Genomic DNA, 13890 nt, shown 5'->3' on the forward strand with positions numbered 1-13890 from the left:
GGAGTCCTAGGATCACGACCTGAGCTGAAGGCAGACGCTCAACCACTGAACTACCCAGGTGCCTAAGCACGTGACTTGATCTTGGGATTGTGAGATCAAGCCCCATGTTGCAGTCGAGATTGCTTAAAAATAAATTTTTTTAAAAAAATACCATTTGTGAGTAAAACTTTGACTCTACTAGATCAGTTCTTCATGACACTCTTGGTAACCTATACTTCATGACTTAACAGTTTATAATAGTTGTTCAGTGTCTTTCCCCACTGGATTACAAGTTCCAAGATATCAGAAAACCTGCTTATCATCCCTAGAGCACAGTGTTGGCTAAAGAAATTAGTCCCAAAGTAAAACTACTGTCTCATAATTACTAGGCATGTAAACTACGTAGTACAATTCAGTCCATTCTTTGCAGCATTTGTTTCCTGACTTAATAGTATATAAGTATTTAATTGTAAACGTTTGCTTTCTTAGTCTTTTTTAAAAGGTTAAAACTGAGCAATAAAGTGTTGACAATTTCACAATCACACTGAGATATTTTAATGTAAATTTTATTATAAAAGTCATACAATAGAAAAATACAGAATGGTTTCTGATATAAGATGGAAAGTAAAAATCCTCCTTTCTACCATCTAATTTTTCAGTGTCACGACTCCAGTTTCTTTAAAATAGTGAAATTTAATAAATATTCTAACAAGTCACAAGACTCTGTCTATTCTCTATTGGTTTGTTTTACATAGTGTTGAGATACATTGGAACAGTAAGCATCACTACTATTACAGAGGATTGAAACTCAATTCTATAATAATAACACTGGGTTGCCAAAAGCCCATTTTCTTCACATTTAATGTTTCTCCTCATTAAGATAATAGTTCTGTAACACAAGTACTTTGTACCTATACTGATCACCAAAATTTTATAGTCTTATCTTGCAAGTGTAACACAAATATAATTAAACAGTTGGTAAACATATAGAGATTGAGCACAATTAAGGCCCACAAAGTACTGCTGTGTAATGTATCTACCATCAGGTTGATGAGACCAGTAGTTATATTTGATAGCAAGAAAAACACTAACTGGTTTCTGTTCATAGCTGTGATTAAACAAAGACTGGGTTCCTTTCTTTCAGCTTCGGAGACTAGAGATTCTGAATGCTTTTTACTGGGAGCAGATGGCTGGACTGGTTTCCAAGAACAGGGTACGATAGCCCCTTTAGTTAGAAATTTGGCAAAACTCAAAATTATATCACCTAGTAATAAACTACTAAGAAGGATCAGGCTGGAAGCAACTATCCAAATACAAAAGGCTAAATTGGCCATTCTCCGAGATACAACTTCTACATTTACCTGAACTATGTAAAGAGATATGAAGAGGCTAATTGCTGTCAGCAGAATACAGTATGTTACTTTTATCCAGTCTTTGACATGTGATCTTTTTTTAAACATATATGACCCTGTTTGCACACCAGCCATATGAATTGCCACATACCCCAAAGTAGAGATTATTCCTTCTCGGTTGGCATTTAGTAAACCAATCCTTGTGCCACTACCATCAGTGCCATACAAAATTAACCTTTTCAATGGGGTAAAGTCCAGGGCTAGTTGGTATAACACAATAATGCTGATGGCCACAATCCAGGATTTATTTAGAGGAAAAATAATCAATAGCAATGATGTTATAAGTTTCACAACCATTAAGGTAAAGAAAAAGTTCCAGTGAACTCCATACTCCGTTAAATGTTCCTGATAGCCTATGGATTTTATAATGACTAATCGTCCTATTCCTAGGAAGACTAATGGCCAAACAGAGTACAATGACTTTGTAAGATAATAAAATCTGGACCCTTCTTCTGCGTATTTTCTCCTAACCTCTGGACAAACCATTGCAGTCCCAAAAATAAAACCTCCTACTCCAAAATCCATTGCTCCTGTCCCATAGAGCTCAGTTTTGGCAAATCTTCTGGGAAAAAGTGGGAAGTCTACAGCCAAAATAGCAACAGCAGTAAATGCACTGTTAATTACACGGAAACAAGAGATGGCTGGAACATATTCTGATTCTAGACTGATTTTCAAGAATTTTTCAAGTATTTTCTGGACAGGTATTCTGGCATAGTAAGTTCTTCTGCAGTATATTTGATAGAATAGCCCTGCCCCAAGGATAATTACAGCAAGGTGCTCAAGGAGGACAAAAGAAGACAAAATGGTCAAAGTTGCCACCAGGGGAACTATTAAGAAAACAAAGTCAATGAATAGCCTAGTTCTCCAGGTATGTGAAGAACACAAGTACTGTGAGAGAATGATCAGGAGCCCTCTGCACAGGATACAGAATGCAGGTAAGCACAGGCCTTGGGTGACTTCTAGCACACTGGTTCCATTGTGGTTACTGACAAAAGCTTCCTTCATCTGCTTTTGAGACATTTTTTCTTCCTGTGAAAATAAGAGCAAAGGATGCATTGGAAAAGCAATGTTCTTTTGGAATAGACATATATATGTATGTGACCTGATTTTACTTTTTTAAAAAGAGTTTACTTGAGAGAGAGCATGTTTGGGGAGGGATACAGGGAGAAGGGAGAAACTTAACAGACTTAACAGACTCCTCACTGAACTCAGCCCAACACAAAGCTTGATTTCAAGACCCTGAGATCATGACCTGAGCTGAAACCAAGAGTCTGACACTTAGAACTGACTGCACCACCCAGGGCCCCAATTTTACTCTTATTCCTAGATTTCACAGCAGAACTTTAGCCTCTAGTGATCTCAAATCAGGGCAGAAATTAGAATTTGTGATTCCCCTTCCAAGGATCGTGGGAAGAAGCCTAACACATCAGGATAAGAATGTCAGGGCATCTGGGTGGTACACCCAGTTAAGCATCTTATTCTTGGTTTCAAGACCAGGTCTTGATCTCAGGGATCAAGCCTGAGGATCGGCTCCACGCTTAGCACAGTCTACTTGAGATTCTCCCTCACCCTCTTCTGCTGGTGCTCATTCACTCTCGCTCTCTAAAATAAATCTTTAAAATACCGACGGGGGGCGGGGGGAGAGGAGGGGTGCCTGGGTGGCTCAGTCAATTGTCTGTCTTGAGTTCAGGTCAGGATTTTGGTGTCCTAGGATCCAGCCCCACCTCTGGCTCTCTGCGACACGGGGAGTCGGCTTCTGCCTCCCTATCTATGCTCTCTCTCTCTCTCTCTCTCTCTCTCAGGTAAGTAAGTAAAATCTTAACAACAAAAAAAAAAGGATAAGAATGTCTTGCTAATGGTATGAAATCATTGGTTAAAAAGCTGCAGCTATTCTCAGTATAAGGCAGACTGACAAACTTAATTTGGGATATAAACCCTGAAAATGGACTCACAGAAATTCCTATTACAAAGCATAGGATATGTTATTAAAATTTTGTGATGGAAATTGAATACATTTAACTGATGACTTCAAGTCAAATCAGAGACGGACCGGGAGAGAGATGGTAGTTAAATGCACCCTGGAGTTGGGGACCTTGGTTTGTGTGAAAAGTCCCTCTGAAGCCATTGCCTCACTAGTACAAAATACTAGTCCTCTAGGGACATCCTGAGCCCCAGGCTGCTTCCTATCTCATTCACAGCCACGCTTTCAGGTTAAGGTGTAGATGGGATAGAATGGATGCTAGTCATGGGGGAACGCGCGGGACGGGGGAGGCGTGGGCGTATCGCACACGCTAGTGTTCGTGGTTTCAAAAGGATGTAAAACACCTCTATCATATTTCAATGTCTGAAAAGTGGCACACAGAACACTTCTGTTGGCCAGACCACAGCCGCGTGGAACAAACGAATGAATGCACGCCCGCCTGACGGCCTGTCTGGACAAGCAACAATTCCTCACGATAACAAACCGATCGTAATCGACTGGCCTTTAAAAATGACGGAGTCCTTTTCCTGACTGACACGCGCCACGGCCGCGCCGGCCCTTGCACCTCACGTGCCTCCGGTGTCCCGGCGCCCCGGCAGGCGGCCTTCTACCGGAGCCCGGCAGCGCGGCTCCCACCGCAGCCGCAGGGCCACGCGGGAGCAAGCCGCTTCCGCCTCCCGAGCCGCGCTTCCGGCCGACGTGGGGCGGCCGAGGCTTCCGGGCGGGGGCTCCGCGCGCGCGTGCGCCCCGCCCAGGGCCCGAGCTCGCTCTCCGGCCCCGCGGGCTCCCCTCCCGGCTCTTGCCTGTGGTGGGCCTGCCGCGCGCCCAGGTCCGTCAGAGGAGTCCGGAGCGGAGCGGACGCGGCCCACGCCTCACCGCCACTCTCGAGCCCACGACGAGTCTCTCAGAGTGGCGGGATCAGAGGGCCCGGCTCAGTGTTCGACCACGGCGTCCTCTACTGAAGGACGGGGCCCCGTGAGGCCTTGGCTCCCGCGCCTCTCCCCCGGAACACGGGACGCCGGCGCCTCACCCCTCTCAGCCCGGGTTCTCCAAGCGCTTTGTCCCAGCTGCAGCCCCTCGCTCCCACCCGGCGTCCAGAGCGGGCCACGTGCGCCCCGCGCCCAGTGCGCGCCCCGCCCCGCCCCGGGGGAGGAGCCGCGGGGCTCCGGGCCACTCTGCCGGAGCGGGTAGCCGGCCGGTGCGCCCCGGCGGTCCCGGCTTCCCGTCCTGCCCGGCTCGCTCCCGCCCCTCCTCTTCCCGCCGACTCTCCCAGCCCGCCCGCCTGCCTTTTCAGTCGGGCCTAGCGGGGCCGCGCGCGCAGCGGCTCGGGCCGTGGGACCGGTGAGTGACACCCCCAGCCCAGGTCCGAAGCGCTTGGTGACCCCGAAAGGGTAGAGAGGCCGGTTTGCCGCCGGAGAACCGCCGCTGAAGACCCGGGGCATCTTCCTCTCCTTTTTCCAAAGCCCCGTTTGCCCACCCTTTCCCATTTCCTCTTTGACCGTCTCGTGTCCGCAGTGGGTAGCCCGGCGCTCGGCCCTAGCCCAGAACCCTCCACCTCTCCACCTTGCTGCAGGAGGCGCCCCGGGGTCGGGCAGAGGCCCCAGCTGGGAGGCCGAGTCCCGTCTCCTGCCCCTCCTCTCGCACTCCTAGGGACCAGGGAAGGGGCGGCTGGCCCCGGGAAGCGTCAAGGGCGGCCGCGCCCTTGGCTGGGGTCACATCCACCTTCCTGGGAAGGGCATACCCTCGCCGTGCCAGGTGCTTCCGGAGCGGCATCCAAGCCCCAGTCCCAGCGGGCACCTCGTCCCGAGAGGGAGTCCCGGTTCCCGCCGGCAACCTGGGGGCGGGCCCCGCTGTGTTCCCAGGACCCTTACCCAGCTTTTCTCGTCTGCCCTCCCACTGTCCTCCGAACGGAGGACAAACCTGAGGCTGGGTAGGAGGAGGAGCTAGTGATCAGGTTGCCTCTTGCCTTGATCTAGTGTTTCATCTGTTCATTACCGTCTCCCTTCTGCCCACAGTGGTCACACCCTTTCCAGAAATTCCTGGCTGGTAACCCGCGAAGCTGGGGGAAAGCGAGAGCTGGGAGAACTGGAGAAGACTGCTCTAATCTGACTTGACTCTGGCTGGGAACAGACGCATCATCATAATAACCAAGATTTGCAAAGCGTTCTCTAGAGGTACTAGCCCATTTGATCCTTAACTCAGTATTTTGAGGTGTAGGTATTAGTATTCCTTTTTGCAAACGAGTAAACAGAATAAGGCTTAGAGAGCGCTTATGATCTGCCTTGGAGGAGTTGGAGCTTTGGTTTCTAACTCCACAACCTATTATGCTCCCCCTCTGATTCTGTCTCTTAAAATGAGCTTCCAGTTTTGGGAGCTTTGTTCTTCTTGACTCTCTGGGTGTCCTCTCCATGGCTGTCCCTTGGACAGCATATGGTCTGTATCTGTGGTGAATGTGGCCAACACATTCCTGATGCCCTTCTCTGTCCTTTTTCCAGTTTGTATGAATTCCCTGTCCCTGAATTCTTTCACGTGCTAGATATATTCGGAACCCCAAACAAGACTCCACCAGGGTTAATCCATTACAGACACCCTTCATCTTCATCCCTCCTTGCTAGGAAAGTGTGAGGCCTGGGAAATTCTGAGTCTTAGGGTCACTTACAGTTTTTCAGAGATTGGCCCTGGTACAGCCTCACAACACTCCGTCTCTCAGATTTTCCTCCTCTGAAATCTTTGCCTTCTTAAAGATGACACTGGACTGTTCTGATTAGTGTCCCCAAGTGGATTATCCATCCTTAGTAGTCCTTATTAGTAATAACAATATCCCTCCTCTGAGTGAATATTCAGATTTGTACTCCTTGACATCATTGACCTTCACAACCACTCCTCATGAGGTGAATTTACTATACCCATTTTCAAGATGAGGGATCAAGGTGGGCCAGGAAGATGATGTGGCTTTCCTGTGAATAAGCTATGATTTTGCTCCCACACAGCAACCTTCTGAGAGCATCAAGAATTGACTCCAGACTCCCTGTTCCATCAATCACTGGCTATACAAAAATAGAATATTTCTGTCTAGTAGAGAGGATAGGGCAAGAGACTTCTCTGTCTCCCAGTGTCTCCATTCTCCATGGCACATTGACTCAGAACATACGTAGCCCCACCCCAAACCCCTATAGTAAAACTGGCTCTGAAGAGCCTGGGGAGCCTCTGGAGGCCCTCCTAAAATTTTCCCCTCTTCCCTAATGCAGGAGGTAGGACCGACTTTCCCTCTCTGCTCAGGCTCGCCCTGATTCTCATTTTGGTTCCTCTTGCTTGGCGGACGGAGCAGGAGTGAGTCACCCTGAAGAAGCCCTCACCTGTTTGGCTCTTACCTTCTCTCTCATGTCATATGCTCTGAGGTGACTCATTCACATTCCTCCAGAACCGAGCCTTTTGCTGGACCCATGTTCCTGCCCGTGCTCCCATGAAGGGGTGGATAGCACTGCTTGTGCCTGTGACCCAGAACCCTGGCTGACCACACTGAAGCAGGATGCTCCAGCAGGTAAAACATCACCCTTAGGTAACCTAGGCCCTGAAGCATCTAAGGCACTTTCCCATCTGTCACTTGGCTGAAGAAGATTCCACTTACCCTGACCTGGAAGGAAGGGAAGGATCCCTTAAAGGTCTTTTCTCTCTTCATGTAGTCACTCCAGTGCCTTTTACCTGTCATTGAGAAGCTTTTCCTGATGCCTAATTTGAATCTTTCCTATTGGGGTCTTTAGCTCTTTTTCCTGGGATGAGTATGATGAGATTGATAAGATGGGATGGGTAGGGGAATCCTTAGGGCTCTTTGATGACTTCACAAGCCTGAACCAGTGAGTGAGTCCAGAGAGATGTCCCAGCCTGAACTGTTGAAGTACAGTGGAAGCTTAGGGCTTCCAAGAGGAGGTGTTCTTTGAAGATGAACCTTAAAGAATATGTAGGAATTAGCCAGGTGAAGAAGGGAAGTAAGCAGTCCAAGCAAAGAGGTCAGCCTGTGCAAAAAATATGGGTGAAGATGCCTATGTTGAAATATAGAAGTCTGATGAATGGATCATGAAGCGCATAGTGAAGGGTTGGGACATAAAACCTACCCTTACTCCAGGTGTCTGACTATCTAAAAAGGCTACTGTGGCCCCAGGCCTGTGGGATTCCAAATCACCCATCCCCTATTTGTATCATACTTTACATGCAGCTCTCCATCCAAAGAGAATGCTAGTAGATAGGTATTTGCTGAATTTTTATTTACAAAATGTTGCCATGCACTGGGCTGAGGCAGATGTTCAAGATGGGGTGCCTGGGTGGTTCAGTTGTTTAAGCATCTACGTTCTGCTCAGGTCATGATCCCAAGGGCCTGGAATCGAGCCCCACATTGGGCTCCCTGCTTTTCCCTCTTCTTCTGCCTCTGCCTCCCTTCCCCACCTCGTTCATGCAGTCTTTGTCTCGCTCTTGTTCTCAAAATAAATAAATAAAAATCTTAAAAAAAAAAAAAAAAGATACTTGCTCTTCAGGAGCTCACAGTCCAGTGGAGTTCTAGGCAGGTAAGTGCCTGAGACTTATTAGGATCACCAAGTGGAAAGCCAGCCAGCCTCAAGGGAGCCCTGGTGGACAAAACTGCTTGATCATTTTCCAGACTTTTATCTTATGCAATGAGCTTGAGACTAGAGAGAAGCAGGCAGGACAATTGTCTGCTCTGGGCCTTTTTGTTTGTTTGTTTTCAGCTTTTTTTTTTCTTATTAAAAAAGCAGTAACATCCATCATAACCATACCAGCAGCTGCACTGTGTTGAGCCCTATGTAAGTAGTAGGTATTCTAAGCATTTTACATGTATAGTTTTGTTTAGTCCTCGAGCAAGTTATAGTGTTACATGTACAGTGCTACTATATCCCCATTTTGGAGATAAAACTCAGAGAGGTTATGTGACTTATTCAAGGTCACATTCACTGTAAGCAATGTAAAAAATATAAGCAAAAAAATAAAAAAAACATTAAAGTTACCCATAATTACACTATCTAGAGTTAAGATTTTTTAAAAATCCTATATTTTCCTAAAGATATAAATATATATTTTTAAAGATTTTACTTATTTATTCATGAGAGACACAGAGGCAGAGACATAGGCAAAGGGAGAAGGAGGTTCCCCATAGGGAGCCCAATGCAGAACTCGATCCCTGGACTCCAGGATCACGCCCTGAGCTAAAGGCAGACACTCAAGGGCTGAACCACCCAGGTGTCCCTCCTGAAGATATTTTTTTTTTTTAACTATTTGAAGTTATACTTTTTTTTTTATCCTGCTTTATTCTGTTGTGAGGATATACTATAAATTGTCCACCATTTGGACATATCAGTTGTTTTCAATGTTTTTTTGCAATTACAAATAGCTTAATATATGGTGAATAAGAAGGTAATATTCTTATGGCCCTTCTTCTAAAAGAATTGCAGGCTTAAGAGGCATGTATGGTTTTTAGGCTTTGATATATCATTGTCTAATTAAAGAAGAGCTGTTTTGGTTTTTTTGTTTTGTTTTGTTTTTAAAGATTATATTTATTTATTCATGAGAGACAGAGAGGGGGAGGAAAAGCAGCCTTCATGCAAGGAGCCCAATGCAGGACTCGATCCTAGGACTCTGGGATCATGCCCTGAGCCAAAGGCAGATGCTCAACCACTGAACCACCCAGGCGTCCCAAAGAAGAGCTATTTTTAAAAGAATAATGATACCTAACTTAGGGTGCATATACCAGGTGCCTTCTCTAAATACTTGATGTGCTTATTAGTGTCTGAAGTTGCTGCTACCAGCATTCCCATTTTATAAGTGAGGAAAATTGAGGCATAGAGAGATTAAGTAATTTATAAAACATTGTACAACTAGTAAGTGGTAGAATCAGGATTCAAATCCAGACAATCTGCATTCAGATCTAGGCTCTTGAACATTACACTCATCTACTTCCCTGGTTGTTTTAGAGCTGATCATAAAATATGGCTCAGATTGTGATTGTCCTTCCACCCAGTCCCCCAAGAGAAGAAGGATTTGCATGAATCTAACTGTGCTCTGACCTCAGCATCAGGGATGGGCCAGGGTCAAGGAGAAACCTCTTTTTTTCCCTTTGGTGCCTATTCTTTTTTTTTTTTTTTTTTTTTTTGGTGCCTATTCTTAACCTCATCCAACTTCCAAACCAGGCTCCCTCTCAAGTAGACCCAGGGCAGAGGAAAATAACTAAATAGACTAAATCTAAGCCCCAAGAACCAGGTGATGAAGGTGTGGAGCTACCTCACAGCTGGTTTTTCATCACAAACTCAATGGTTTCTTTCAAAAAAGGCCCAAACCATGGTTCATCTGTGTGTGTGTGTGTGTGTGTGTGTGTGAGAGAGAGAGAGAGAGAGAGAGAGAGAGAAAGAAAGAGAAAGAGAAAGAGAGAGAAAGAGAGAGAGAGAGAGAGAGAGAGAGTGTGTGTGAAGTGATCGATCCCCTGTAGCAGACCTCCATGTTAGGCCCCACCCCTCCCAGTCCCAGTAGGCTGGAGCTCATTAAGAGGAGAGGGAATAGCATTTATTCATTTATTGAGTACACACTGTGTGCCAGGCACTGTGTGCTTTGTATATCTCTTATTTTTCTGTCCAGTAGTCCTGCAAACTGGTTTTATTTTCCTTTATTTACAAATAAAGAAGCTGTGGCTCAGAGAAGTTAAGTAACTTATCCAAGCTCACAGTAAGTGGCAGAACTGAAATTCGAACCCACCCAGACTATGATACTAGAGCCCTGTTCTTTTTGCTATTCAGGCCCCCACCCCTACATTGCTGCCACCTGGTCTCACTCCCAGCTTTCATGGCCCTTTCCTCATGGCCTCTTAGGTTAATGGCCACAGTTCAGGCTCTGATACCCAAGGCGGGGGATTCCTCAGAGAAGACCTGCAGGAGTTCCTGAGTGGGGAAGCCCCACTGCACCAGCTGGATGACCTCACCAAGGTGAATCCTGTGACACTGGAGACAGGTATGGGCCTCCCTTTCCTCCAGAATGCTGTCTCCAAAGCACCCGTTGGTGCCTGGCTGGCTCAGTTAGTGGAACATGCAATTCTTGATCTTGGGGCTGTGGGGTCCAACCTCACATTGGGTGTAGAGATTACTTAAAAATAAAATCTTAAAAAAAAAAAAAAGTGCCATCTTCAGAAGGGTGGAGGTGTGATGCGGGTAGTTCACACAGCTTCCCCTGGCCAGACCAAGGCAGGCAGGACTCCTGATCGCCAAATGGGCTGCTCCAGACCTCTGCCTGGCAGCTGCACCCAGGCTCCAGGGCAGACTTTGCTCCAGATTTGGGGCTCATCTTAATTAGATCTTGTGCCTATTCAGCAGGGAGTTGCTGGGATCTAAAGACACTTGGCTAATTGCAAAGGTAGCACAGTTAGGCCAGTGTTTGTGTGGGCAGTTGTGTCTACATGTGAGCCAGAGTTTGCTAAAGGTGCCTCTGCCTCAGTCCTGAGGTGTTTGCAGGCTCGGTACGCAGCAGACACGTTCTACACCAATGCTGGCTGCACCTTGGTGGCTCTGAACCCCTTCAAGCCCATCCCTCAGCTCTACTCAACAGCACTGATGAGAGAGTACCATGCTGCTCCTCAGCCCCAGGTAAGGCTCCGCCACTTCCTGGGCCTCAGGGCTCTGCCATATTCATCTGGGCCTTCTTGCAGCTTCCCCATCATTGTCTATTCACCAGCCATGTAGTCATTCAGAGTCTGCCGGTGCCAGGGCGACCGAAATATTTTGGACACGTGACAGCAGGTACAAAGTAAGAGTCAAATAAATATTTGTTTAACTGAGTTTGGAACCTAAAATAAGGACATAGGACAATGGATTTTTTTTTTTCTTGTTTGTGACTTTATTAAAGGGAAGGATTTACAAAGGTATATTTGTATATTTAAGAAACCACTTTTTTGGGGAAAGAATAAAATAACATATGATAAGGAGTGCTCTAGAAAATTCAGCATGTGTTCCTTTCCACTGAGAGGAATGAGACAAATTCTTATGGGGTTGGAGGTGGTACAGGCAGGGAGTAGGCTAGTTGGTGTTTAAGTGCGTGATGTCTTCAGGGAGAGACAAGAGCAAACTTGCCGGCAGGAGAGGTGCTGTCAAGGAGAGAGGAAGTAGATGAGATGGGAGGATGACATAAGCCAGAGCTGCTGGCAAAGGGTCTGAAGCCCCACAGCAGGCAAAGTGAATCCATAGTGCTGTTTCCCTGGGGATAGAGGGACTGACTGGAGCCCACCGTGGGGATCATTACTCTGCAAGTTGGGGAGTCAGGTTCAGGAAGGTAAAACAGGATGTAGGGAAAACAGTCGGAGGCTCTTAACAGTTCAGGCAAGAGGCAGCTGGGGCATAAACAGGTGCAGGGAGGGATGGCTCTGATACTATCCACAACAGTATGTTCTCTCTTCAGGAAGCGGTGGGTAGGTGATCATTGCTAGGTAGGCAGTGCTGGGCTGACCCTTTAGAAGCTCATGCATGGTTAAGTGTCCAGGTCTTCCCTGAGAGCCCATATCTCACTGACTGACAGCCTCTTCAAAGGCAAAAACCATGTCATGATTCCCTGTTTCCCCAGTGCCCAGTTTAATGCCCAGCACATTGAGGATAATTAATATTTGTTGATGGAAAGGAGAACAGTGGCCTTAGAATTCAAATCATGTGGTTACATTTACCTGATGAGTAGACTGGGGAAGGTAATTTAACCCCTCCAAACCTCAAATACCTCATGTATAAAATAGGATTAGCTATCTAAGTAATGCACAGATTTTTTTAGCCAGTAGCTTGTAGGAATGTTCTTTGTATGCTGCAAAGTACAGTAATGTAAAATAATAAGTAGAATAAGACTATTAAGGTAAGATAAAATGGGAGGACAAAGTGTTAAGGTCATAGACTGGTCAAGGCCAGCGCTGCTTCTATCCTGAGAGAAGATGAGTGGATATAGCCACCATAGGGGTCCCACAGTTGGGTCTAACACTGTTATATCCAGGAGATTTTGCTAGAGGAAGTTTCCTGGCACTGCTGTTGGCAGCCTCCCAATCTCAGCCATCACTGGATTAACTACTCCTTGGAGACAAGCATTCCCTCACGTGACCTTTCACCCCTTGATATTTTAGAAATTGAAGCCCCACATCTTCACGGTGGGTGAACAGACGTACAGGAATGTCAAGAGCCTGATTGAGCCAGTCAACCAGTCTATCATCGTCAGTGGAGAGAGTGGTGCTGGAAAGGTAGGAGGGCCTCTTTCCCACCATGTCAACTTCGTGACTGGTGGGATGGGCAGAGAAGAAGGAGGTCATTCTTGTGGACTTGTTTGCTGCCTAGTCATTTCCAGATAGTCTGGCTCAAACAGGAAGTCAGTGTGTGGTGGTGAGCAGCACTGGTCAGGAAATCAAGAGATAGACAGGGTTCTAGTCCAGGCTCTTCCAAGTAAACCTGGGTTAAGTAATTTTTCTCTCAGCCTTCATTTTCTCCTCAAAGGTCTCAGCTCTGACGCCATTGGAAACAAAAGTCAGCTATTGGGGATTCCAAAATATGGTTAAGAGCACATCATAAAAGTATTTAGGCTCTGCAAACATGAATTCTTTCATTTGTAAGATGACAAGAACAGGAGGCCCAACATGTAAGTCATGGGACACCTATAAGAGTTAAATAAACCAGTGCACATAGGTGCTTGGTGGCATGCTTGGCACATGGCAGCACTACTCTAGAAGTAGCTGGGGTTACTTGTGGGAAAGGATTTATTGGAGTAGCCTACCTACATTCTCTGGGTTGCCCTTGATGGCAAGGACAGGGCATTGGGCCAGAAGCATTTGATGCGGTCATGTGGCCCTCTAGGTTCCAGAACCACAACAGATGAGACAGAATGTTGCACAAGGATGGTCAGAGGAGGCTACCAGGCCAGTCCTCACCACCTTCCTGCCAAGGCTCACTGAGTCACCCCACCCTTTCCACAATACTTTTACTCTCACAAGGGATTCTTCAGACCATGAACTGCCTTTGCCTATACTTACATATGAGAGAAATGCTGAGCACTGAGTACCTGCCAGTTTCTAGGCCATGGGCTAGCTACTGAAGAGTGGCAGGGGGAGGAACAGAGATGAAAAATGCAGCATAAGGCTTGCAGGGGGCTCTTAGTCCACTGGGAAAGACAGACAAGGACACAGGTGAAGAGTGTAAGGCTGTAGGGATGACACCTTGGACTTCGGTATAGAGAGGATCTTCAAGAACTCTTTCAAAGTGACCAGTGCAATAGCTAACATCCAGCTCCTAGAGGAAGCCCATTGTCCTCCAGAATTGCTCTGGGGAGCTGAAACTAGACCTGGCTTGAAATCTATGCATCTGGAGCTCAATAACCCTTTTTTGAGCAGCTACTATGTTCTTTTGCTAGGTCTGTATGTTTTTTTAATTTATTTTTAATAAGTGGTAGCATAATTAACATAGTTCAAAAACAATACTGAATGGCTTACAAAGAAAAACAATGACAGCCCGA

The 13890-nt window shown here is 46.5% G+C and overlaps 2 protein-coding genes across 9 annotated transcripts in view; one reads left to right on the plus strand and one right to left on the minus strand.

The window, feature by feature from the left end:
• Positions 1–535: 535 nt before the first annotated feature.
• Positions 536–5253, minus strand: PIGW (phosphatidylinositol glycan anchor biosynthesis class W). Of its 5 annotated transcripts, none has more exons than XM_041725319.1 (2): positions 5114–5253; positions 536–2420 (listed from the first exon to the last, which is right to left on the minus strand). In XM_041725319.1, exon 2 carries the CDS (start codon positions 2409–2411, stop codon positions 900–902), a length of 1512 nt encoding a protein of 503 aa, XP_041581253.1. In that variant the 5' UTR covers positions 2412–2420; positions 5114–5253; the 3' UTR covers positions 536–899. The 5 variants fall into 5 exon arrangements, with proteins under 5 accessions (XP_041581253.1, XP_041581250.1, XP_041581254.1 ...); XM_041725316.1 differs by lacking the exon at positions 5114–5253 and adding an exon at positions 4176–4509; XM_041725320.1 differs by lacking the exon at positions 5114–5253 and adding an exon at positions 4403–4464.
• MYO19 (myosin XIX) overlaps positions 4579–13890 on the plus strand; it is a 35948-nt gene continuing 26636 nt past the window's right edge. For all 4 annotated transcript variants that reach the window (XR_005983121.1, XR_005983122.1, XM_041725314.1 and 1 more), the window contains exons 1-6: positions 4579–4713; positions 5388–5546; positions 6794–6913; positions 10239–10377; positions 10858–11006; positions 12515–12628. Coding sequence is in view for 2 of the 4 variants with exons in the window: in XM_041725314.1 (XP_041581248.1) it covers positions 6902–6913; positions 10239–10377; positions 10858–11006; positions 12515–12628 (414 nt within the window). In the remaining 2 variants the exon portion in view is untranslated. The remainder of the gene's footprint in view (positions 4714–5387; positions 5547–6793; positions 6914–10238; positions 10378–10857; positions 11007–12514; positions 12629–13890) is intronic.

The sequence above is a fragment of the Vulpes lagopus genome, chromosome 12, assembly GCF_018345385.1.
Source record: "Vulpes lagopus strain Blue_001 chromosome 12, ASM1834538v1, whole genome shotgun sequence".
NCBI lineage: Eukaryota > Metazoa > Chordata > Mammalia > Carnivora > Canidae > Vulpes > Vulpes lagopus.

Coding starts and splice junctions, on each gene's coding strand:
- PIGW (XM_041725319.1), bottom strand. CDS start 2,411: ATGTCTCAAAAGCAGATGAAGGAAGCTTTTGTCAGTAACCACAATGGA.